The 27,143-nt window shown below is 39.8% G+C and overlaps 1 protein-coding gene across 1 annotated transcript in view; it reads right to left on the reverse strand.

Moving 5' to 3' along the window:
- Positions 1–27,143, reverse strand: part of zgc:63587 (uncharacterized protein LOC393431 homolog) — a 139,062-nt gene that overhangs the window by 87,710 nt on the left and 24,209 nt on the right. The window contains exons 4-6 of the mRNA XM_043716054.1: positions 23,537–23,636; positions 20,775–20,861; positions 18,900–19,023 (exon numbers count right to left, since the gene is read on the reverse strand). Coding sequence (XP_043571989.1) covers positions 18,900–19,023; positions 20,775–20,861; positions 23,537–23,636 — 311 coding nt within the window. The remainder of the gene's footprint in view (positions 1–18,899; positions 19,024–20,774; positions 20,862–23,536; positions 23,637–27,143) is intronic.

A 27,143-nucleotide genomic window follows, 5' to 3' on the forward strand; every position in this document is an offset into this window, starting at 1 on the left:
TGGTAAGGTCCTAGGGAGTGTTGCTGAACAAAGAAACCTTGGAGTGCAGGTTCGTAGCTCCTTGAAAGTGGAGTCACAGGTAGACAGGATAGTGAAGGCGGCGTTTGGTATGCTTTCCTTTATTGGTCAGAGTATTGAGTACAGGAGTTGGGAGGTCATGTTGCGGCTATACAGGACATTGGTTAGGCCACTGTTGGAATATTGCATGCAATTCTGGTCTCCTTCCTATCGGAAAGATGTTGCGAAACTTGAAAGGGTTCAGAAAAGATGTTGCGAGGGTTGGAGGATTTGAGCTATAGGGAGAGGTTGAAAAGAATTGTTTTCCCTTGAGCGTCAGTGACCTGGGAGTTTTTTAAAATCATGAGGGGCATGGACAGGGTAAATAGACAAGGTTTTTTTCCCTGGGGTCGGGGAGTCCAGAACTAGAGGACAGACATTGAGGATGACTGGGGAAAGATATAAAAGAGACCTAAGGGGCAATTTTCCAAACAGAGGGTGGTGCGTGTGCGGAATGGGCTGCCAGAGGAAGTGGTGGAGGCTCGTACAATTGCAACATTTAAAAGCCGCGTGGATGGGTATATGAATAGGAAGGGTTTAGAGGGATATGGACCAGGTGCTGGCAAGTGGTACGAGATTGGGTTGGGATATTTGGTCGGCATGGACGGGTTGGACTGAAGGATCGGTTTCCGTTCTGTACATTTCTATGACTATGACTCTTCTGTTGTTTTCGCTTCTAGGAGGAGAAACTATCACATGACATCCAAATTCTCTCATCTTCAGACCTTTCCCTCTCTAAAGGGGCCAGACATTCATGCTCAAGTACCACTATGCAGGGATTGTGCACTCATGATACCTCACCAAGTTCTGAACTCTTTACATACATGTCACTGTGTAAGTATTAGTCTGGCAACCAAACATGGCAACCACCCATGAATAGTGTCTCAGATATTTGTGCTTGTAGGACATCATAAGCAGGATTCACACTTAACCTCTTGACATCCTTCCACCAGTCAAGGTGAAATTAAGTCAATTTCACTCCACTGTCAACTAAAGAATCACCGAAGTGTTACAATTCAGAGGGAAGTCACATTCTGCCGGTCACATGCACACCCCTGCCAAATTGGGAGATAAATTATTTTATCCCTACAGTTCAGCAGTATGGCAATGAATAATACATACTTACTGAGCTATCACCCAGCTTAGGGAGCAAAAGGCTTGATTTTACAGCAACTTGGACAAAGATTTGAATGAAAAAATTTGTAGGACTGGAGAAAGAGCAGGTAAGTTGGACTAATATGAGAGGTATAGATAGAGTTCATGGTACAGTCAGTTCGAATATAACACAATAGTTCCGTTCTTGTGTAATAAAAAAATCGTGCAATAGCTGCGCCATTTAAACTAATGGGGCCAGAATTGTGTTATAGGAGAAAGTGAGGTCTGCAGATGCTGGAGATCAGAGCTGAAAATGTGTTGCTGGAAAAGCGCAGGTCAGGCAGCATCCAGGGAACAGGAGAATCGCCCGAAATGTCGATTCTCCTGTTCCCTGGATGCTGCCTGACCTGCTGCTCTTTTCCAGCAACACATTTTCAGCTCAGAATTGTGTTATAGCCAATACAGATAAGGACCAGTTTAGTTTGGGATTATGTTTGGCATGGAACAGTTGGACTAAAGGGTCTGTTTCCATGCTGTACAACTCTATGACTATGACTCTCAGAATATGTACAGGCACAATGGATCAAATGCCTCCATTATTATAGGATATCAGTCAGTAAGAGACTACGGTGTGATGTTGTTTCTCAAAATGCAGGAACAATCCCCCAACATTTTTATAATGCTTTCTTTTCAATTCCCATTCCTATTGGTGGAAATGAATTCATGGAAAATACCACTCAGTAACCTGGGAACAAGGAGAACATTCCAATCCCGTGACTACCAACTCCACATTCACAGTGCAAACATATGTGACAAGGTCCCACAGTCTCAGCAAACGATAAAGGCCACAATGACTTCATCGGGCCTCAAGTTTGTGCTTTATATATGAAATGAGTGATACACACCCCTTGGTGAAAATTTCTATAGGGCAGCACAATTGAAAGGAAGAGAATTCATTGTGATGACTTACTCACACTACTGAGTTAACTGTCCCATGGGAGGAAACACACGGGCAAAATTCAATAGGGTCAAAGTGAAAAGGTAGACACAGACTGGGTATTAGAACGTAGCACTACAAGAGTTGTAGTAGTCTACTGAAATTCTCCCAGACGGTGTGGTGAACAGCAAAAGGCCAGTCTCTCGTATCCAACAGTTGGAGTCGGCAGACAGGCGACTATTTCTCAAACTGACAACATAATGCATTTGGCTGGGAATTACAGGAATCCTGACATGATACAGGGCAAAATCCATACACAATTACTCAGGATATTTGCACTAATTCGCTCACCAGCATGATTTCCTCAGGGGAGCATGTCCAAAAAACAATTGGTGCATATAACAATAAGTCATACTTGCAAGAAAAATTGCTACAAGCACTTTAGTTTCTAAATGCATAAAAGCAACCCAAACCTTCATAGCTGGGAATTCAAAAAAGTTGTTTTTCCCAACTATTACATTTCAATCTTCCTTTAAAAATTTACACTACAAGGCCCCTCACTGTAACCCCAAATTTAAATTCATCATGCAAGTGATGACACTGCATTTAAAGAAATTAGCAAATGCATTCTTAAGCAGACAAAAATCATATTATACATAACAGAGTATTCTGCAAATAGTTTAAGTAGTCCCAGATCATCTAAAAATCTGCAAAGGAAAGGAAACTTCAACAGAACAGTGTGGCTGAATTACAAATGGAGGGGAGTCATAATCTCTTTGTTAGAAACATTGTTGATGACTTCTTAAAACAATGGTAAATGTTTCACAAGTCTGTGGTATAGTTCTGTGACTTTAATATATTGTTGTTGCATTCACAGAACATCTCATTTACTGTTTGCAGGTCCAGGATACCCAGGGCTTCTTGGAGCTGTCTAACAGGCATGAAATCTTAAATGCCTATTTACAAACCGACCCGACTGAGTTAGGGATGGATGACTCATGGGAGCACAGTACCGTGGTGCATGAGACTACTTCTCCTTGAGAAAAGAGAAGCAAACTGGCAGGCAGATTAGAAAGGTGGTAGTAATGGTTGACTCAATAGTTTGAGGGATAGATAGTCTAGCTTGCAGCGATCTGTTGCCTTCTGGGTCCAAGTCATTACTAGGATGTTACCTGGTATGGGGGAGAAGGTCTTACAAGGAAAGGTTGAGGAAACTTGAGGCTATTTCTGTCAGAAAGAAGGTTAAGAGGTGACTTAATTGAGGCATATAAGATAATCAGAGGGGTAGATAGGTGGGACCAGTGAGAGCCATTTTTCTTGGTGGTGATGGCTAGCACGAGGGGACATGACCTTAAATTGAGGGGAGATATCAGAGGTAGTTTCTTTACTCAGTGTGGTAGGGGCATGGAAAGGACTGCCTGCAACAGCAGTAGACTCGCCAACTTTAAGAGCATTTAAATGGTCATTGGATAGGCATATGGCCAAGAATGGAATAGATGGCTAGATGGGCTTTAGATTGGTGCCACAGGTCGGCACAACATCGAGGGCTGAAGGGCCTGTACTGCGCTGTAATGTTCTATGTTCAAGGGTTCAGGAAATAACAGAATGTCTGGAAAAGAAGGCTAAACAACCAGTGGTCACGGTTCATATGGGAACTAATAACAGCTTGGATGATTTACAGGATCAATTTCAGGATCAAAAACAGGAGCTCCAGACTAGTAATCTCAGAATTACCTGTACCAAAAGCTTTGCCATTTAGTCAAAGACAGATCAGGGAGGTAAATGTGTGGCTTGAGGGATGGTGTGGAAGGGACGGATTTGTGGCACACAGGAATCACCTTTGGGAAATGAGAAACTGTTCAGAAGAGGTGAGTTTCATCGGAGCAGAAATGGAGCTCACCTCTTGACTGAGTAAATAGTATAGTGGGGATGGATTTAAACTTAAGGCAGGATGGATTCACTAATGGGCCTAGTTTTGGAAATACCAGAGGGACAAAAAGAGACGTGGTGACGAATGGGCAAAAGGAAGTGAGCGAAGGCTCGAATGCTGACAGTGAACAAAGAAATGGTCTCTTTCCCATTGGCAAGAGGGAGATAAAGGACAGGGTTAAATTGTATGTTTGTAAATACATGGAGTGCATGAACAAATTGGGGAACTGGAAGCAGAAATTGTTCTGGGGAATATGAAATAGCATTGACAGAAATGGGCCTCAAGTAGAACAGGACTTAATCAAGCCAGATAAGGCTTTTAGTAGAAACAGAGTGGGTGAAAAAGGAGGTCGTGTAGCAGACTTGGTCAAAGATAGCGTCATTGCCCTCGAACAAGATGCAGTTCCTGAATTTGAATCTATGTGGTTGGAGGTGAAAAACAGGAGGGGAACAGTGATCTTATTGGGTATTCATTATAGACCTCCAAACAGTAGAAGAGAGCATTTGTAGGCAGATTATTGAAATCTGAAAGACAAGTAGGGACGTGATAGTTGGTGACTTGAATTACCCGATGGTAGACCGAGAGAAAGGTACAGTAGGGCACAGAAAGGGAGAAATTCCTACAATGTTTGTAGAATAACTTTCTGGAACAACCCATTTCCAGTCTTACCAGAGAGACAGCTGTGTCTTATCTGGACCCAGGAAATGAGGCAAGCTAAGTTGAAATAAGTTAAAAATCACACAACACCAGGTTATAGTCCAACAGGTTTAATTGGAAGCACACTAGCTTTCGGAGCGACGCTCCTTAATCAGGTGATAATGGAGGGCTCAACCCTAACACAGAATTTATGGCAAAAATTTACAGTGTCCAAATCATAAGTTGAAATAGTCAGTATGGGGAAGCATTTGGGAAATAGCAATTGAGGTATAATAAGGGTTAACATTGATTTTATCCTTTTCTAAATTAGTCAAGGATTAAGATCCAAGATATTAGGGGTGTAAAAGTTGAACTGCGACAGGTGGATTGTAAACGCATTTTGGTGGATAAAACAAAGAAAGAAAAATAGGCAACTTTCAAAAGATAGAGAAGGTGCAAGCTCGATAAAACCCATGAGAATCAAATATGAGGTATCCAAAGCTGGAGTACCCCGGATGACTAAGGATACTGATGAGAAAATAAGGAAGAAAAAGGAAGCATATGATGCATACCAGAATAATAATAGCAGCAGAAATTAGGAAGAGCATTTCAAATACAGAAGGGAAGCTAAAGCTGGAATAAGGAAGGTGAAGAGGAAAAATGAGGAATGGATAGTCAGCTACATTAAACAAAAAATAAAATGTTCTTCAAACATTAGTAGTAAAAGAAGATGAGTGAAGGATAGAGTGGAGCCTATAAGAAACCAAGCAAGATTAGCTACTCACTAACACGAAGGATATGGCAGAGGTACTAAATGATTACTTTGCACGTGTCTTTACCAAATAGAAAATGGTGACATTGGCCCAGCTCAAAATGTTGACATTGAGTAGTTAAGCAGTTCAGGGATAGATAATGCAAAGAATGCAGGCAGCATGCCTGATAGAGAGGTTGCCAGGCACTAGGATGAGATGCATTCTAGTTTGCCGGAGAGAGATAAGAGAACATATCGCACAGCCATTGGCAGGAATTTTCCAGGTTTCTCTGAACAGAAGATTATGCCCGGGGGACTGCAGAATTGCAAATGTGATACTATTGTTTAAGAAAGGGGCAAAGGAAATCCCAAGAAATTACAGACCTGTCAGCTTGACACGAATAGTGAGAAAACTGAAGGAGGCCATAAAACAGGATAAGGTAAATATACACTTAGAGAACAATAAGTTAGCACTAAACAGTCAACAAGACTTTGTCAAGGGCAGGTCATGTCTGACAAATTTAACCCAGTTCTTTGATGAGGTAGCAGTGTGGATTTGTATATTTGGGATCAGTGTTGGGACCCCTGTTTTTTCTGATTTACATAAACGATTTGAAGATGGATATTTAGGGCAAAATCTCTAAATTTGCAGATGATACTAAGTTAGGGAGAATGGTGAATTATGAGGATGATGCTATGGGGCATTAACAAGTTAGCCAAATGGGCAGACACCTGACAGACGAAATTAAACGGAGAAATGAGAAATGAGCTCAGAGAGATGCAAAATACTTGGCTGAATAACAAAATAGACATTAAGGGAATCCTCCCCAATATTTACTCACTGCATCAGCACAGTTATAAAACAGATTATCTGATCATTTAGATAGTGACTGCTTGTGAATCTTGTTATGTGCAAATTCACTGTCAAGTTTCCAATACTTTCCAAGCATCCAATGACATCCAACCAGAAAACAAAATGTACAAAACACAGCCAGAGTATTGTAGTTTTGATATGAATGGAGAAAAAATTCTGATTAGTACTTCTGGAATGGAGCCTTTATTGTTGAAGTGCACATATTCCACACTTTCCCATCCACTGAAATGAATAGCCTCAAACTGTATAAGCAGTTTAGGATTTCCTGCAGTGCACTCTGAGGTGATGGCATTTTTCACCTTCAGCAGCTTTGTAAGGTTTGCCCTTAAAGTTGAGAGTATATGATATATATACTGCTACAATCCTAGACCTTACAGCTAAAGTTATATTATCTAATTAAGGATCAGTAATTTTTTTTGTTAAAAGTAGACAGCACAAGAGATCCAAAAGGCATACTAAAAGAATAAAACTACCAGGTTTCACAGTTTGAATAAACAATAAACATTCCTATACAAGTTAGAATATGCATACAATCTACAATAGATGTATAATTTTTATTCTAACACCCAGAATGTGGGAGATATATTTTATCAACTGTAATTAAACATGCCACAACATATTAAATAGCAAATGAAATCAAGACATATCACACAGATTGATTAGCAATCCCCTGAGATATTAAAGACATGGGGGATTGTCAAATTTCATTAAACTTCACAAGGAATTACAGTTCCTCACTTTTGCTGATGTAGCCTTGAAACCCTCTTGGAAGAATTGATCTGTCATGGACTGTTTTAATGACTGCTTTTGTCCTGACTGAACATCCTTCTTTCCTGGGTCTAAGCTCCCCTCTATCATTTTGTCTAAGCACTAAACTTTCAGTTGCATCAAGCAAATAATGCTTGTGGGCTTTTCAACCCCTACCCCAGAGCCACCACAGCTCCCAGGACTTCTCCGGACTGCTGACGCTAACATCTACTGCACTGCAGACTTCTTAATGGGTCTCCTACACAGAACTTGTGCAATTCAGTTGCCTTCCCAGCAGTCTACGCTCTCTCACTCACACAAATGCACATGCACAAACTGATGAATTGACATTTCAGGCACAAGCCCTTCATCAGGGTTTATACCCTGAAACGTTGATTTTCCTGTTCATCAGACCTGCCTGACCGGCTGTGCTTTTCCTGCACCACTCTCTTCCACTCTGATCTCCTGAACCTACAGTCCTCACTTTCACCTATGCACATACTGATTCCTAGTTTCAGTCCAGTAACCTTTGAATTCTGCAGTGACCCTTGAACTGGCCTGAGTGACCTAATGAAAACTTTGAAACTGGTCCAGTCCCTTTTCTAGGCAGAATTGCATGTAAATAATACTTTTGAGCAGCCAAGAATAACAGCCCCTTGAATATTTTAATCTCACAGATTGCTGACTCCTGCAACACAATAAGAATGCTTACAAAAAAGAAAGATTTGTCACAATATTATATATCTAGCAGCTAATCCTTGTAAGAGTTGATAAAATGTGGGCTGGAAAAGCACAACAGGTCAAACAATATCGGAGAAGCGGGAACGCCGATGTTTCAGGTCAGGTCTTTCAGGTCGTCAGCTTTCCTGCTCCTCTGATGTTGTCTGACCTGCTATGCTCTTCCAGCCCACATATTATCCGACTTCCAGCACAAGTAGTACTTACTTTCTCCAACCCTTATAACAGTACAGTTTCGCAATTTGATCCTTAACACTGAATTTCTTTTAGGAATAGACATTTAATTATCAGATCAACATCTCAAACTTTACCTTGGTAATTCATTGCTGGCAGACTGAGTACATCACCAGAGAAATAAGTAACTGGCATTTATAAAATACCATTCAAGATTCTCAGGATATCCCAAAGTGAATTACAGCCACTTAAGTATCTTGGAAGTGTAATCTCTATTTGAATGTCAGAAATATGGCAGCCAATTTAAGCACAGCATATGCCAACATACATTAATGATAACTAAAAGATAATCAGTTTGAGAGATAAATATTGGCCATGGAAGAAATCCCTCACTTGTCTTTAAAATCACACGCTAAGATCTTTATATCAAAAAGGAGAGACAGCTCCTCAGTTTAATATTTTACCTGAAAACCAGCACTCAGTATGTAGCATTCAACATGGAGTGTTAGCCTAGAGTATATGCTGAAGTCAGTCTGAAGCCCATGTGCTTCTTTTGAACTCCGAAAAGAAAGTGCTACCACTGAACCATGGTCAACAGCTAGCTACCATCAGAGATAGAAATATAGTATAAAGAATGCAAACTTGGTCTCGGAGTGGAAGCAAAGGAAATTAATACGCTAGCAAAACAACGAATTGATTCATTTACCTAAAGTATCTGATGCAATGCAAGGGTGTCAATAGCTGAGTGATATTGGCATTAAGATTGTTAATTCAGAGCGGAATATTTGTGTAACTAACCACAAAAGGTAGCAGCATACAGGGCTGGTATGCAACCGCATCAGGACAAATTACAACATATTACAGCAGGGAAAGCAGTATTGCAAATCATTGATTTCTCCATTGATGTTGCTTTCTCAGCAGCCCAATAGGAGTAAAATACAGTTAAGCTGTAAATACAAGTTTAGCAAACTTCATAAAGCTTGAATGACCATTACAATTCACGGTGAAATTACTACTGGAGAGCTTGACTTCAGATGAGCCAAAAGCAAAATGAATTACTCTAGGGGAAGATACATGGATTTTAATGGTCTTCAGAGTGGAAGCAAAGGAAATTAACACACAAGAAAAACAACGTATTGATTCATTTACCTAAAGTATTCTGATACAATGCAAGAGTGGCAATAGCCTCGTGGTATTGTCGTTAGGTTGTTAATCCAGAGACCCAGCTAATGTTCTGGGGACCCAGGTTCAAATCCTGCCACAGCAGATGGCTAATTTGAACTCAGTAAAATCTGAAAGAAAGAGTCTAATAATGATCGTGAATCCACTGTCGATTGTTGGAAAAACTCATCTTGCTCACCAATGTCACAGAGCCATAGAGTTGTACAGCACGGAAACAGACCCTTCGCTCCAACTCATCCATGCCGACCAGATATCCTTACCCAATCTAGTCCCACTTGCCAGCACGCGGCCCACAGTGCTCCAAACCCTTCCTATTCATATACCCATCCAGATGCTTTTTCAATGTCGCAATTGTACTAGCCTCCTCCACTTCCTCTGGCAGCTCACTCCATACACGTTCCACCCGCTTTGTGAAAACGTTGCCTCGTAGGTCTCTTTGCATCTTTCCCCTCTCATCCTAAACCTATGCCCTCTAGTTCTGGACTCCCAACCCCAGGGAAAAGATCATGTCTATTTATGCTACCCATGCCCTTCATGATTTTATACACCTCCGTAAAGGTCACCCCTCAGCCTCCAACACTCCAGGGAAAACAGCCTCAGCCATTTCAGCCTCTCCTTATAGCTCAAATCCTCCAACCCTCGCAACATCCTTCTAAGTCTCTTCTGAACTCTTTCAAAGTTTCACAACATCTGATAGGAAGGAGACCAGAAGTGCACGCAATATTCCAAAAGTGGCCTAACCAATGTCCTGCACAGCTGCAATATGACCCCCAACTCCTGTACTCAATACTCTGACCAATAAAGGAAAGCATACCAAACGCCTTCTTCACTATCCTATCTACCTGCAATTCCATTTTCAAGGAGCTACGAACCTGCACTCCAAGGTCTCTTTGTTCAGCCACACTGTCGAGGACCTTACCATTTAGGGTACAAGTCCTGCTAAGATTTGTTTTCCCAAAATGCAGCACCTCACATTTATCTGAATTAAACTCCATCTGCCACTTCTCAGCCCGTTGGCCCATCTGGTCAAGACCCTGTTGTAATCTGAGGTAACCTTCTTCGCTGTCCACTACACCTCCAATTTTGCTGTCATCTGCAAACTTACTAATATACCTCTTACGCTCACATCCAAACCATTTACATAAATGATGAAAAGTATTGGACCCAGCACCAATCCTTGTGGCACTCTACTGGTCACAGGCCTCCAGTCTGAAAAGCAACCCTCAACCACCACGCTCTGTCTCCTACCTTTGAGCCAGTCCTATATCCAAATGGCTAGTTCTCCGTGTATTCCATGAGATCTAACCTTGCTAACCAGTCTCCCTTGGGGAACCTTGCCGAACGCCTTACTGAAGTCCAGATAGATCTCATCCATTGCTCTGCCCACATCAATCCTCTGTTACTTCTTCAAAAAACTCAATCAAGTTTGTGAAACATGGTTTGCCACACAAAGCCATGTTGACTATCCCTAATTAGTCTTTGCCCTTCCAAATACATGCACATCCTGTCCCTCAGGATTCCCTCCAACAACCTGCCCACCACCGAGGTCAGGCTCACTGGTCTATAGTTCCCTGGCTTGTCCTTTACCTTTCTTAAAGGCTGGCACCACATTAGCCAACCTCAAGCTTGTCATTTAACTAGTTAAAAATCACACAAGACCAGGTGATAGTCCAACAGGTTTATCTGGAAGCACTAGCTTTCAGAGCGCTGCTCCTTCATCAGGTGGTTGTGCACATTCACCTGATGAAGGAGCAGTGCTCCGAAAGCTAGTGCTTCCACATAAATCTGTTGGACTATAACCTGGTGTTGTGTGATTTTTAACTTTGTATACCCCAGTCCAACACCGGCATCTCCAAGTCATTTAATTCGATCATGGTTGATCTGTACCTAAAGTATATTGGCACATTTTGCTCTGTATTCCCCAATACCCTTTTGTAATAAAAACTGTAATAAAGGGAAAAGATTTTCACATTTCTACTAAGTGAAAGACAGTCTGCTGATTTCACTTCCAAAAGATGCTGATCCAATTTTCTGATTATATTGCCTTGTTCGAGAAGACTTCAAACCGCAGGGTTTCTCTGTACGCACCTAATCAAATTATTTCAACATGCCACACATCTCAAATCTGTCACCTGTAACCTTGGAAAATCAAGAATGGAAATCACATTTATGCAACCGGACTTTAATTCAACCCTTTAAGCCCTAGTGCATTCTAACACAAGCCTTCATGTTTGAACATAAAGATCAACAGTTGATTTCCTAAATATTGCAAATTTTAAACAATGGACAAACCACATTTTTCAACAGTAGGCAGAGACTTTTTTTATAAGTATATAATATTTTCAATATCTATCAGAATATGGTCAGGATATAACAAAATACAACACTACATATTTCACTGAACTCAAGTTGAGAGAGAGGTTGAGTAGGTTAGGTTTGTTTTCATTAGAAAAAAGGTGTTAAGGGGAAACCTGATTGAGGTTTACAAAATCATGAAGGGTATTAGATTAGATTAGATTACTTACAGTGTGGAAATAGGCCCTAGATAGGGTAGATAGAAATAAGCTTTTTCCCAGGGAGAGGGATTCAATAACGAGAGGTCACACTTTCAAGGTGACAGGTGTAAAGTTTAAGGGGGATACACGCGGCATGTACTTTACACAGAGGGTGGTGGGTATCTGGAATGCGTTGCCAGCAGTGGTACTAGAAGCAGACATGGTATATTCATTTAAGATGCATCTGGACAGATGCATGAGTGGGTGGGGAACAGAGGGATACAGATGCTTAGGAATTGGACGACAGGTTTAGACAGTGGATTTGGATTGGCTCAGGCTTGGAGGGCCAAAGGGCCTGTCCCTGTTCTGTAAATTTTCTTTGTTATTTGTTCAAAAAGCAGAAACAATTGGATTCAAAAAAGGCACAGATTGCTGCTTACTATTTAGTAACCTATCCTCAAAAGAACATTTGTGCCCATGTACATATTTCACACAACAATCTGATCAGATTCAATTGCAATATTCCAACTACATTCCACAGTCAGTTCATATATATTATAAGTTCATACATAGTCGCTTGAGCAATGTACTGGAGGGTCTCCAGCATCCGTGGAACTAAATCTCAACTTTAAAAAAAAACAGTGCTGTTAGGAAAACATGGAGCAAAGAGAGACAATGTGTTTTAGAATAAAAACAAATTTACAGATCTAATACAGGCCATTACTTTGAGTTCCACTGGAGTACTGCCACCAAAAACACCAATGGGGAAGGAGCCACCTGCATCCTGAAGCAGCTTTGATCAGTTGTGTGCAGAGTGAGGTCACATTTTTTTTATCATGTTCTGGCTACAATTCAGACACACCCAAACTCAAAACACATGTTAATAGCTGTGTTCTGCTACATGTTCAATACCAGGAGAATTCCAGCACAGACAGCTTCAGATTTACTCTCTCAATGATCAAATATTTAGCCTCCCTGAAAATGGGGAAGAAATATCACTGCAGCTGCTCTGGCCTGAAAGCTGATGTGCTGTTCTCTGTTGGGACTGCAAATTTTAAATTCTACTTTTAAAAAAAAAACAAATATGTATTTTTAAAACAAAAATACACAGGAGCATAAAACAGAATATTCCCTCTCTAGACATTCACCCCCTCTATTTTTAATGAAAATCTGAGGAAGAAAAAGAGCCAGACATCAGGAAATCCTTCAACAGAACAAAATATACCAATGGTATGGGACTTACTTATCTTGGTTAGGGAAAACTGCAAAAAAGGATCAAATATAGTAAAGACCAGTGCTAAAACTGGGATACAGGGAGGGAAGACAACATTATTTGCAGTTGGTATCTTGTTTTATTGGGAGCTAGACGATAACCCATGTAGGTATACATCACAAACATTTAAATAGCACTAGATATGCTCAATCTCGGAGATATGAACGCCTCCATAGTTCTTCACGATCCTCTATTGTTCAATAACCATTCATATCGGATAGCGCAACCTGGGTTCAGAACAGTGAAATCCTTAGTCACACACATTTTTAGCTGCATTTGACCTAAGTTCCAGCAGGTTGACTGGTAAATACTCTAGTGAGCTGAGGCCAATTAGAAACCAACAAGCTAGTTTAATTTATGCTGAATCAATGAAAGAAACCGCTTTCAATAAATTTCAATCCACTACATATTTCTCAAGTCAAGTCAGCAACAGCTTGACTAACTGGCTTCAAACTCAGAAAATGATCCTCATGCCTGCTTCCTTTCTAAGTTTCACAGACAGTTCTTGCATCCCAGCTAGACAAGTAGTCAAGGACCTAACCCTCTGATACTCCTCCAGCTCGCTTTTCCCAGTGATTCGCAAATTGAGCTGGCAATCAAAGCTACTGTTGCCCTAAACCTGTGATCCTGGCAGCAAGTGGGAACTTAGTAGTTACTCCCCTATCAGACTCCAACGAATGAAATCGTTCCAGAATTTAATGGGCAATACTTCTGAAATATTGCAATGAAGCCAGTTGTCTCAATACGACATGTTATTTGTCAAACCCATCCAAACTAAGGCTTAAGACCATAAGACATAAGACACAGGAGCGGAAGTAAGGCCATTCGGCCCATCGAGTCCACTCCGCTTTTTTTGACCCAATGCACACTCCTCTCAGTCTGCTTCACAGTGATCCTGACCAACTGTGCACTCCTCCCAGTCTGCTTCACAGTGATCATGACCAACTGCGCACTCCTCCCAGTCTTCATCTCGGTTTAATTTGCATTGTTAGAATCAGAGGGAGATGTGGATTTAATCATTTAAAGATAAATTTAGCATTGTGTTGCAATCTAATAGAAATGTATTTAAACTGCCTTTCACGCAAAGGATTTGCACAATCTGAATACCTAATATCTGAATCATCATATACAAGGCTAGAGAACCCCAAACATCGCACATCCATACATTATCTGGAATTGTACTGTGATTCAGTTTCCTAAGCTCCAGCCTGTGCTTCAGAAAAAGCTATGAATACTAGAAACAACTTAATGTCAAATCAAACTGTAGACCAGAATTAAGAATGCATGAGGGGTATAGATAGGGTTAATTATAGTTGTCTTTTCCCTGGATAGGGGATTTCAAGACTAGGGGACGCAAGACTCGGAGGAGAGAGATTTTAAAAAGACATTAAGGGGAAATTTTTTTTTAAACACAGACGATGGATCACGTGTTGAATGAACTTCCTGAGGAAGTGGTGGGTACAAATACAACATTTAAAAGACATTTGGATAAATACATGAATAGGAAAGACTTGGAGGAATATGTACCACAGGTTCACAATCCTTTGCATGAAGAAGTTCCGCCTCAGCACAGTCCTAAATCTGCTCCCCCTTATTTTGAGGATATGCCCCCTAGTTCTAGCTTCACCCGCCAGTGGGAACAACCTCCCTGCTTCTATCTTATCTATTCCTTTCATAATTTTAAATTTTTCTATATTTAGGTTCCCCCCTCAGAAGATTGAAGCCATAATAACTTCGACAAGTTAAGCAGGACAAGTCCCTATTGAAAATAAAGCACTCAAGGTTACATTCGTATAGCATTCAATTATTCTCTTAAAATGTCCCAAATCCTTCATAGCAATCAATTTGTACATAGTACAATCCCACAAGCAGTAAGCTGAGGCATTACATAATCTGATAATTTGCTGCTCGCACTGTTGCTTGGGAATTGGGGGAGGGAAGGGGTTGAAAAGGAAAACGATCTATGCTACTGCACATTTTTGAGATATGCTACTTTGAGGTGACTGGGCAAATTTCAGACCTTAAAAAGTGGTGGCACCAGGTCATTTCACAAATTTGAGAGATTTACTGTGAAATACAATATGATCAGGGTTGCCATTGTCTCACAGAATGGCCTTGCCCAGGCTATTACTGCATCAAGCTTCAATGGTAAGCAAATAGCTCAGGTCCTATTTACCAGCTTGCTGATAAAGCCAGTCTTATAGCATGTGGAACTGTAGAAATTCCAATACATTTATTGCCTCTGTAGGCCTCTGGTTAACAGTTGTGGAGCAACCCCAGCAAATTCCTCAACTAACACATCAGGAAATGGAAGTTATCTTGCAAACTTGAATTTGAAAATGGGTGCATCAGAGCCTTCCAACAAAATAATGTCTACCCTGAAAAGCCATTTCTTACTGCATATTATACAGGTTCATGAACAAGATCAAGGTGTCACATTTAGTCAGAAAACTGCTAATACACATTATTCTGGAATGGTAAAATATTTCCAAATGTTTTAGCCACAGACTAAGCTAGCTGTTTTATGCTAGCTACTGCATACTGCTACAAACCAGTAGCAGAGGATGTTGCTGTTCAGCCATAAGGACATTATGTCTATTATACAGTTTGGTAGATCATAAGCCCCAAAGACTAGCTGATCGCATCAAACAGTATATCCTTTCAGCTATTTGCAACAGGCAAGATATTGAACATACCCAATCAGCCTGTGATTACATGCCATTCTGCAGCTGAACCTTTCCGAAACAAACCAGTGTGTTAGAAATTATGCTGACAACTAATTTAACATTGCTAGTCAGACTCTCAATATAGGAGAAAGTGAGGACTGCAGATGCTGGTGATCAGGAAGGGCTAATGCCGGAAATGTCAATTCTCCTGCTCCTTGAATGCTGCCTGACCAGTCGTATTTTTCCAGCACCACACTCTCAACAGTGTCACAATATAGTGCACTTGCACACATTGAAAGTTATGTATATTAGTAAAGAGGGCCCTGTTCTTTGCAAACACAAAACACCTACAGACTATGACTGCTTTAACCTCAAATAGGCAAATGCCATTCTCTGGTTCATTTCTCAGGATAATGCCTTGATCAATCAAAGTTAATCTATCAGGTTTAAATTTAAACAAGGCCTGGCAGTTAACTGTCAATCACCACCTAACTTGGTATATGGCAACACATCTTCCAGAGTCCACTTTCTAAAAAAAGTACTCTTATCAGAGTATAAAATATCATTTCCCTTTACATTGGTATTCTTGCAAACATCCTGATGAATGCAAGATGAAAAGCTTCAACAAAATGTTTTTTTTCAGCAGAGCGCACAATTCTTTGTATAAAACAAATATTTGTATAACAATACACTGCGTAGAAAATACACAACACTTGCACATAGATAATATTTCCAAATTCATCAGCTAAAACTCTGTTATTATGACTGAAATGTTGATGGTCACTATTCATAAAATAAAATAGTCTCCAGAGACAGTTTACATTTGGAAAGGCAAAATTCATAATTTACTGCAGGTGCCTGCAAGACAGTCAACCTTGTATACTCTCATCATCCTACTTCACGAATCCAATAACATACTAAACAGACATCATGGATTCAAAACCCACCCAGGAACGTAAATAAGGCTGTAATTCACAATCAGCTTTTATTATTCTGCACATGCATGGACCTCACATTTAATTAATTGGCCACAGAATAATGAGTGTTCCTGCAGATGTTCTGGTATTGAAACCATGTAATCTTTGAAAACTGACTTGAATACCCACAGGCTTAACAGACCAATTCTTCAGAACAAACATACAAGTACACTGGAGCAGTGATTATATTTTCAAATCTTTATGCTATAAATGCTTTCTTCTAAGGCTGAGATTATCAAATTTTTCCATCCCATCTCCCTGTTGTCCATTGAACCAATTTTGCTACTCCTCTCTATATTGACTCCAAAGTGCCTCAGTGTGAAGACTGGAAGAGAACACAGAATTAAGTGTGGTTTGCCTGATATACTGCAATATTTTAGTATCATCTCTGGACACCACCACTGTTCTAGTGACCAACTATCACTATTATCCATAGACACAGACGAAGAGGGACACCAGTTCAACTGGGACAGTGCATCCATCCTGGAACAGGATACGCACAGGAATTCCTAGAGGCCTGATATTCAAACCAGAACTCCATTAGCACATATTTACATTTGGACCCCATTTACCAACCTCTTGAAAACAGAACCAGAAATGATAGTACACACCACTACAAACCAAGATACATAAATAGCAAGCTTCATCGGAGGCTCAATGATTTTACCTAGCATGGTGACAAAACACCTGAAAAGAAACCCATCAGCTCAGCAAGCAAACTGACAACCTGATCCACAACCTGAGCTACAAATCTTCTCCAAATTTTCAAGTTATGTTTCTGGTCTATTAATTTTGTACTTTCTTAGAGAAAAATGACTAAGGTGATCTATGCCATGCTCTTAATGGAAACAAGGAAGGAAACAGCAGAGTTCAGATCCTCATTTTCAACCTTCTCTTGTTTGATATGTGATATCAAAACACTGCTACTGTTGTTTAAAAAAAATCTGTGCGGCAGTAACTATTGCATTTAGGAAAGCAATTATCTTAACTTGTTGAGGGAAGATCACATCTGACTAACTTGATTGAATTTTTGAGGGGCTTAACAAGGAAAGTCAGTGAGATGACACATTTAAATGGAATCAACTTGAATTTTGTCTAAGCTTTGCTGGCAAATTATCTTGAAAAATTAAAACTGGGTCCAAGAGCAAGTAAATAAAATGGGATCCAAAGTTACTTTGGTGGCAAAAAGCAAGGTAATAGTTAATAGTTGTTTCCAGCAGGGTTCCTCAGAACACAAGTATATCTCAATGACTATATTGGGGGTTGATTTAAAATGCTTTGCTGATAACACGAACGATTAATTTGTTATTGTTACCTTCCTGCGGTCAACCAATGCACTGTTACAATGAGCAGAGATATGGCAAATGGAAGCAGCCTGAAGAAGCACAAGAATGGGTAACTTAGGAATAAAAGACAAGACAAAGGAATATAAAACAATTGGTGGGAAAGTAGGATGTTTCAAGGAACAAAGGGTTCATGGCCACAGATCTCTGCAGGTGATTACGTGGCATACTGGATAATTTTCTTTGTGAGCGAAGGCATAGAATATAACAGCAGAGACCTTTATGCCAGAAGTTTAAAACACTAGGTAGTCTACAGCTTAAATACTACATACAGTTCTGCTCAACATGCTAACGGGAAGAATGTGATTGCACCAGAGAAGATAAAGAGTTTGACAAGAATACTGCCAGGAATGGAGAATTTTCACTGAGGGGCAAGATTGAATAAATTAAGGCAATTTTCTTTTGAACAGAAGAGGTTAAGAGAAAATTTGGGGTGCATTAAATTATGAAGGACCAAGAGAGTGGATATGAAAGACCCATTTCCTTCAGCAGAGTGATCAGTAACCAGGGATCAAAGAATACTTTATAGAAGGATGAGAGGATAGTTGAGGAGTAATGTTTTCACTGCAAGGTGGGGATCTAGTACTTACTGCCTGAAAGTAGGCTATAAAATAAGAATTGGAAGGTGAGATATGGCTGGATAGTTCTTTTTCAACATTCACAGACACACAGTGACCTGAACGGCTACCTTCAGTGTTGTAAATTTCTGTGATTCAATCACTCAAAACATTAAATCGCAAGCACTTCCACATTCAATTTTGGTGCTCAACAACAAAAAGTACATTACAAAAAGCAACAACTTCTCACACAACCAATTGACTATGTGGTTCACTTTACTGCAATGCAATCTTTACTGCATTTAAGTACTTTGTAATGCTGTTCCACGACATCATTGCTGGTATCAACTCCTTCACTGAATTAAAATGAAGAGTGTGAACCTTCAGCTGCTTAACAAGTCCATCCACAAACAAGGGAAAAAAAACTTGTTCATTAACTGATCTTATTTCAGTAACTGGCAACTTACCAGTCTTGGCTGTTAATGGCATCACCATATCCTGGTGTGTCCACAACTGTCAGACGAAGTTTCACACCCCTCTCCTCAATTTCCACTGTTGAAGCTTCAATTTGGACTGTTCTTTCAATCTTTTCTATGAAAATAAAAGTTCACACTAAACTCACCAGCTTAGACATAGTCCATTCCAAGTTTACTCAAAACAACTAATGATATAATTACGTAACTCCCAAAATCAATAGTTTCTGGAAGCCACACCAGTAAAGACTTTGTTTAATGTTTGATTTCTAATTTTAACAGGTAAATATATTGTGAAATGGAGAAGCTGAAAAATATATAGTCATCTATGTTAGCTTGAATTGCCCTATAAAACTTTCTCAATTCAAACTCTTTTTCTTAAAGAAAAGTATTTATCAGCTAGATCCTTCTTTGGCTCTTTATAGCTCGTTGTACTATGGGTGAAATTTATCTATTCTTAAACACTTATGGCTTTTTTATTTCCTTGTTAATTCTGAAGGAAAAGATTTAAAGTCATAAGCAGCAGTGTTCAGGGTCCTGTTATATTTCTGTCTGTCGCGAAAAATGTAATCACTTGAGAAAAGTGGGAGTTACATAATTATATGTAATCAGTATACCATGATCTGTTTTGTTACACTGATTCCTAAATTTAAGTGTGGCTTCGCATACTTGACTGTGTCCAAATCCTCAAATCATTTTGGGTGTAGGCTGGCATGCCTGCACTGTGGAATGAAAGAATTAAGTGGGGGCAGGGGGGGGGGGGGGGAGAAAAAACTAATGGTCTCTCTCCTGCAAAGTGTTGGTTCTGAGGTCAACTCCACATGAAATTAGTTAAGACAGGTGTTATCCTGATTTATGCAAACTACAAATTACCATTAGCCACATGAATGTAAACATATTCCTATCAAGACTATATTCCTCAAACATGCAGATTTGCAACTTGCAAGAAATTCATATATCAGTCAGGGTGTGCTGAAAGGAATCAGGGACCATAAGCCAAATTCAAGGCAAAATATTATCTGAATCATCACATCAATTTGTACACATGTAAATCACACTACTCTGGAGAATAAGTTATTCCCACCTGATTACATATTTGTTGTTCATTATATGTTCACCACTTTTGTGTTTTGAGGAGGGTGTTTGAGTTTTAGAAATATGGGAAAAGGGTCCAACATAAATGTTTAGTTAACATGGCACTACCTCACAACGCCTTTGCTGCAGGAAATTATCAAATTATCTGAGAAAAACAATGATATTTTGAAAAGATCACATTAATTCCAAACACATGGAGAAGTTTTGATAACCAGTACTATAGCTATCACATTACACTCAGCAACAGGATTTCAGCATGACAGACAGCTCATCAGCCTTGACCTATAAATCCAAACAAGGCTGAAACACTTTAGGAAAACCACAAACAGCAACTCCAAATGCACTGCAGCTATAAACCTTTCCTGACAGCAAAATGATTCTTTCTTTTCACTTCTCCTTCATGAGAAAAGTTTGTTGCTGGGGTGCAGGTGTAATTCACCTGTAGCCCTCCAGTGTCAAACATCTATTCTGCCAGTATGAACCCAGATTGCAAGAGCAGGTTGGCTATTTAACTACAGACTGTCATACAACCCTCAGTATATATCAATACATAAACATATTTCAGGATGGATCTCCTAAATAGCCATAAAGGAGCACAGACCACACAGCGGCCCAACTAAAACTTCTGAATGTCTGTTTCAATTTCTACTAACACAACAGAAACCAGCAATTAAATCTTAATACGGTTGTATATTGATCTTAAAATTGTTATTGTGATACCATTCCCATGTTTGAGAGATATAATTTGATGAAACTCTCCAATAATTGACTCACCTGCAGCCCCAGGTACATAGCGCTCAGGGTAGAGGTCAGTGAGGAACAGGCTGTTGATTAATGTTGACTTTCCAAGACCAGACTCACCTGAGAGAAGAAACATGGCAAAATAATAGTGAGAAAATGCAAGGCAAATGAAATTATATACAAATATAAAGAAAAAGGCATTAAAAATAAATGAACAGAAAGAAACAATTGGTGCTGTTCAATTTATTTACCAGAGTGACAGAAATTGTATTCTGGTAACTTAAAATATTTTATCCCAGATGGAGATCTCCTACATTACACTGGTGATAGTGAGCTATAAACAATCTGACTAATGTAATATTTCAAATTACAATGGTTGAATTACACAAGACTAAGTGAATATAACTCTCAATTTGCTCTGAGTTAAAAGCAAGTTATGGACACTTTTCAGTATCATTTGGACTGCTACAAAGTAAAATCAGAAACACTTTTGGTGTCTTACACAAAATCTGATATTAGCTAAAAAGATCACTAATAAATGATATTTTTCAATTACTACGAAAAAGCGCATGGCATTATACATAGCCTTTGAAAGTTCTTGTCATGAATGCAAGATAGCAACTAACAGGGAGAAGACATCTCAAACATCACACAGCCATAGAATTGCAACTACAGTGAAACCACACAGAGTATAAAATTGTTTAAACAACGTTAATGTGACTTTTTACAGAAACAAAGAATGTGTGTTAAAATCTCAAACAACATGAATTAAGATATGCAAATAGAAGATGTGTACGTGCCCAATTATCAATAATGGCCCGGATTTTGCAGCCAACATCAAAACAATGACATTCACTGCGGACTAAGCAAAGCTGCCCACAAAGATTTAGTGAAGTCCAGAGCATAGAGTTTGTCTTTTCCATGTTTCAATTTGTTGCTTTTGTCATCTAACACCGCAACAGAAAGCAGACAGGCTGTCCAACTGATCAGACTGACTGGCAAACAGACTGAGGAACTCTCACAAACAGCAATGTAGAAAGTTTTGATTTATTCTTTACTGTGATGCTGGTGTCACTAGCAAGAGCAGCACTCATTACCCATCCCTTACTGCCCTGGAGAAACTGGTGGCATGCTGTGTTTAACTACTGGAATCAAAGTTAAAAAAAGGAATATAAATCACCACAGAATGTGAAATAACAATTATAGTATACGTATGGAATTAATTTCTACAAATTTTCAAAAAGTAACTTGTTGGGAAATTATAGTTTTTACACATTCTCTGAAAGAATGCAATTTGTCAGGACCAGAGGTTGTTCAATAGTAATTATGGCATGAATAACCTACTAAAACGTAGTAAATTATTGATTGAACAAGGTTTAAGCTTTCATCAACACAAACAATAGAGATTAATAATTATTCTACTTGTAGCAACAATAAGGACCATGAAGGAGCGATATATTAGTGACAGCAATAATTCAGCATTCAACTGGGCCAGTGCAGACGAAAGCAATCGCTACCAAACTTACATGGCCTGTTAGCACTCCACTTTACCACTATCAGTTATTAGCAATATACATCTTAGATGTGTCAACAGCCCTACCAATCTATCATGTAAAGACTGTATCATCTTACTTTTTCCTGTAAATTTGATTGTGGACTGAATTGGGAAAAGAACGGTTTTAAAAATCAAGGATTGTTGAAGGACTGCTACACTTTTTAAAAGTAACCTGACGATGCACTGTAAGAGTTGTTTACACAGCTGCTGTCAAGGAAGAGTGGAAGCGTTGTTTGTTGAAGTCAAGGGGTGTGTACGAATAAAGCTTCGGTCAGCAACAAGTGCTGATTGATGATAGGTCACATTACTTCAAAGCAATTCTACCTGCATACAATTATGGAGCTATTTTCTAATCAATCCATCCAAGGATAGTACACATCCCTGGAACAGGTGGGACTTCAACCCAGACCTCCTGGCTCAGACTAAAGAACACTACCAATTATGTAATTGGCCCCCAGACAGGGAACAGTTTGAGAGTATGAATGAGATCTCTACAAGGCTAGGAGCGGTCTCTTCTCTCTACAGTTGGTGTAAGCTATGGCTCTTAATTAGTAAACTAGAACTTTATAAATGTCAACCCACCAACCTGTACCTCCTGCAAAGCAGGAGGAGGATCACAGAAAAGCACATCCTGATAAACCAAAAGAATCCATGAACAGAGACCACAGATTGAGAAGGCAGTTCAATCTCCACTCTTTATACCCAGTTTTTGTTTTGACTGTCTCTCACTCTCTGTGCGTGCATGGGAAATTTAGAGCAGGTTGGAGTTTTAATGTTCATTCTAGTTCAACATGCAAATTGAGATGAATGAATAACATGATTTCTTATAAAAAGATATTAAAAAACTGGTTTCTATTCATATAAAAATTGATTTCATCTTTAAACTCACGCACTCTATGGTCACTTCCCGATGGCTGCACCCATTCAAGACAACAACAAAACCACTTCAGAGTTTGTTGCTGTGGGAAGTATGACAACAAAAATAAGAATGGCATTTATAGATGTCAAGCATTTGAGTGTTAATGGGCATTGTCCTCCACCTCATTCACATCTGAATTACATTTATAAACGACGACTGCTGTTGAATTTTTTTTTAAATTTTACATTTCTAAGATTTACCACAACTCCCTTAATATTCATGAATATCATTATTTCAAACAATACTCAGCAGCAATGAAAATTAAACAGACTGTACAAGAATGCACCTGTAATTATAATCTCAATAGGCAGCATAACATACCAACTACCATCAGCGTAAATTCAAATCCTTTCTTCACTGATTTCCGATGGACCTGATTGGGAAGGTTTGCAAATCCCACATAGCCAGTAACATCTGGAAACTGCAGAAACAGAGAACAATTGCAATCTTCAATTATCTTGGCAAAGTGAAATGAAATCACAGCAGAAAAGTACAGCAGTACAAGACATTTTCCTTTAGCTCCCTTCAGAGCTTAATTCTGCCTCCTCTTTCTACTCTCACATCTTGAAACAACCCAATGCATTCACTTCCTATTTCCCAACTTAAAGAGCTAGACTCCAATCAAAGGATTTACAATGCACTACAACTATTCACTGCCCACCCTAAAATTTCAACCTGACCACACAGAAGCCAATGAAAACATTTTGTCTGTTATTGAAATGGATGCATAAAACATTGCAAAAGTCTATCATAGATGAAATTCCTCTTGATTATAGTTTAGACCAATGGCTATGGCATCTCGATTCCACCAGCAATACCCAACACAGTAGCTTTTGTCATCCGTTGTTATGGCATTTTGATCTCTACTATTTCAGATTCATGCCAGATTTATTAACAATGATAAAGTGCCTTCAACAGCAGACACCAAGCAATACAACTCTCCTGTTCTACTACAACAAACAAAAAATGCTGGAGAAAGCCACTTGATCTGGCAATATCTGGGAAGAGAGAAAGAGCGTTAAAATTTTGATACGACTCTGTTTCAGTTCAAATTTGATTTGAGTGTTTTGGCTTGTACACCTTTGTTGTTTTCTATCTCTCTTCTCGTATTGGATAAGGTATTTTGCCCAAGCTTGCTTTCCCAGCCACATCATCCTCACCTGGTCCGTCTCTGACCCATTCCTCAGCTTCCTCAACTCCTGTTTCCATTTTTGGGGATAGGCTGTCCACTTCTAACATCCATTATAAGCCTCCAATCAACTTCCACAATTATGGGCAGCACGATGGCTCAGTAGTTAGCATTGCTACTTCAGTACCAGGGACCCGGTTCAATTCCAGACTTGAGCGACTGTCTCTGTGGAGTTTGCAAATCTTCCCAGTGGCCGAGTGGGTTTCCTCCCATAATCCAAAGATGTGCAGGTTAAGTGAACTGGCCATGCTAAATTTCCCAAAGCATTAAGGGATGTGTGGGTTAGGTGCATTAGTCAGGGGTAAGCGTACAGTTATAGGGTTGGGGAATGGGTCTGGGTGGATTACTCTTCGGAGGGTTGGTGTGAACTTGTTGGGCCCAATGGCCTGTTTCCACACTGTAGGGATTCTATGATTTCTATGAATTACCTCAACTACACTTCCTCACATCTTACTTCTTGCAAGCATTCTATTCCACTTTCCCAGTTTTTCAGCCCCTGTCACAACTATTCCAACTTTGGGACCTTCCACCAGATGCCTCTGACACGATGTCCTTTTTCTTCAATTGAGGATGCCCCCCCCACTCCACTTTGGTTAACAGGACCCTCAACAATGTTCATTCCAGTTCCCTCACTTCTGCCCTCACCCTTTTCCCCCTTTTCCACAACAACAGGGTTTCTCTTGTCCTCATTTTCCACCTCATGCATCTTTGCATCCAAAGAATCATCCTCCACCACTTCTGACACCTCCAGCAGGATATCACCAAACACATCTTTCTCCCCCCTCCACTGTGAGCATTTAGCAGGAACCATTCCCTCTACGACAACCTGGTCCACTTTTGCATCACTCCTAACATGTCTTCACCCACCCCATGGCACCTTCGACATGAAATCCCCTGCTCATTTCTTCATTTTCCAAGGCTCTAACCACAGCTTCCTGGTGAAGCAATGTTTCACCTACACTATACTTCATTCAATCTAGACTACTAAACCTGCTATTCAATGAGGTCTCCTTTACACTGGCAAGACCAAACACAAACTAGATGACCATTCTTTGAACATCTTTGCTCAGTCATAGGAATGACTCCAACATTCCAGTTGCTTACCACTTCAATAAACCCCCTTACTCTCATGATATTTGTCTTGGGCCTACTGCATTGTTCCAACGAAGCACAACACCTCATTTTCTGCTAAGGCATTTTACAACACCAAGCACTCAATACTGAATTCCAAAACTTCAGAAAAGTTCTGAAGGTGGTCATATTGGACTCAAAAAATTAACTCTTTCCCTCTTCACACATGCTGCAAGATCTTTTGGAGTTTCTCCAGCATTGTGCGTTTAGTTTTAAAATTTCAGCATCTGCAGTACTTTGCTTGTATACCACTGTCCTACTATTTTCTCAGGGTCTATCAGACCTTGCTGTAATGTTTGAACAGCCCCAGAATATGATCGTGGTGTTGTATATTTTGTCTCAAAATGTAAAGCAAATAGTTTCTTCACAGGTTACTTTTACATTTGTTTGAAACAGATCCAGACTGATTTGTTACCTCAAGCAGCTTGATTTCTAGTTATCAACACAAACATTTGACAATTAATAAAAGAAATCTTCCCCACCAACAATATCAGTTCTAATATACACAAATTAACATCCGATTCTGTGTCAATCTTAGACAATTCTCTTTCCTCTGAAAGTATGCTGTAGTTCTGCTCATGAAATTGAAGCCTATTGTTTCAGCACCTTTGAGAATCTCAATTTCAGGGGTACAGTGTAAGTTGCCAACTGCTTAGCTGTAGAACAAGGAGTATAACAAGTCCTTTAACAAAGTGATTTCTAGTTTATTTATCAACAAAAATTGTTTCTTTTCTGTATGAGTAGGATTCTGTGCTAGGATTCTCGTCATTGAGTGTTCTAGGAAATAAATCAACACCATAAAATGATGACTCTGCAATCACTTGCTTCATCTGAGACTCAGTAAACAGTTTGTAAAAACATATTGCACCTTAAATCCATCCTCTGGGACTCACATTTAATACTTAGTCACATTCAGAATACCTTTGCCATCCCAAAATATCTTTGCAACTATGCAGTTAGCCTCTAATTTATGAAACAACAGACGGCCACATGACTACATGAAAGTATTACGTTCTACTTCATGCTGGTATTATACATTCTGTGCTGACAAGACCCGAGTTAGCTTCTAGAAATGCTGTATGTAAGACCATAAGACATAGGAGTGGAAGTAAGGCCATTCGGCCCATCGAGTCCACTCCGCCATTCAATCATGGCTGATGGGCATTTCAACTCCACTTACCCGCATTCTCCCCGTAGCCCTTAATTCCTTGTGACATCAAGAATTTATCAATTTCTGCCTTGAAGACAGTTAGCGTCCCAGCCTCCACTGCACTCTATGGCAATAAATTCCACAGGCTCACCACTCTCTGGCTGAAATGTCTCCACATTTCTGTTCTGAATTTACCCCCTCTAATTCTAATGCTGTGTTCACGGGTCCTAGTCTCCTCGCCTAACGGAAACAATTTCCTAGGGTCCACCCTCTCCAAGCCATGTATTATCTTGTAAGTTTCTAATAGATCTCCCCTTAATCTTCTAAACTCCAATGAATACAATCCCAGGATCCTCAGCCGTTCCTCATATGTTAGACCTACCATTCCAGGGATCATCCATGTGAATCTCCGCTGGACACGCTCCAGTGCCAGTATGTCCTTCCTGAGGCGTGGGGAC

The sequence above is a fragment of the Chiloscyllium plagiosum genome, chromosome 25 (genome assembly GCF_004010195.1).
Source record: "Chiloscyllium plagiosum isolate BGI_BamShark_2017 chromosome 25, ASM401019v2, whole genome shotgun sequence".
Taxonomy (NCBI): domain Eukaryota; kingdom Metazoa; phylum Chordata; class Chondrichthyes; order Orectolobiformes; family Hemiscylliidae; genus Chiloscyllium; species Chiloscyllium plagiosum.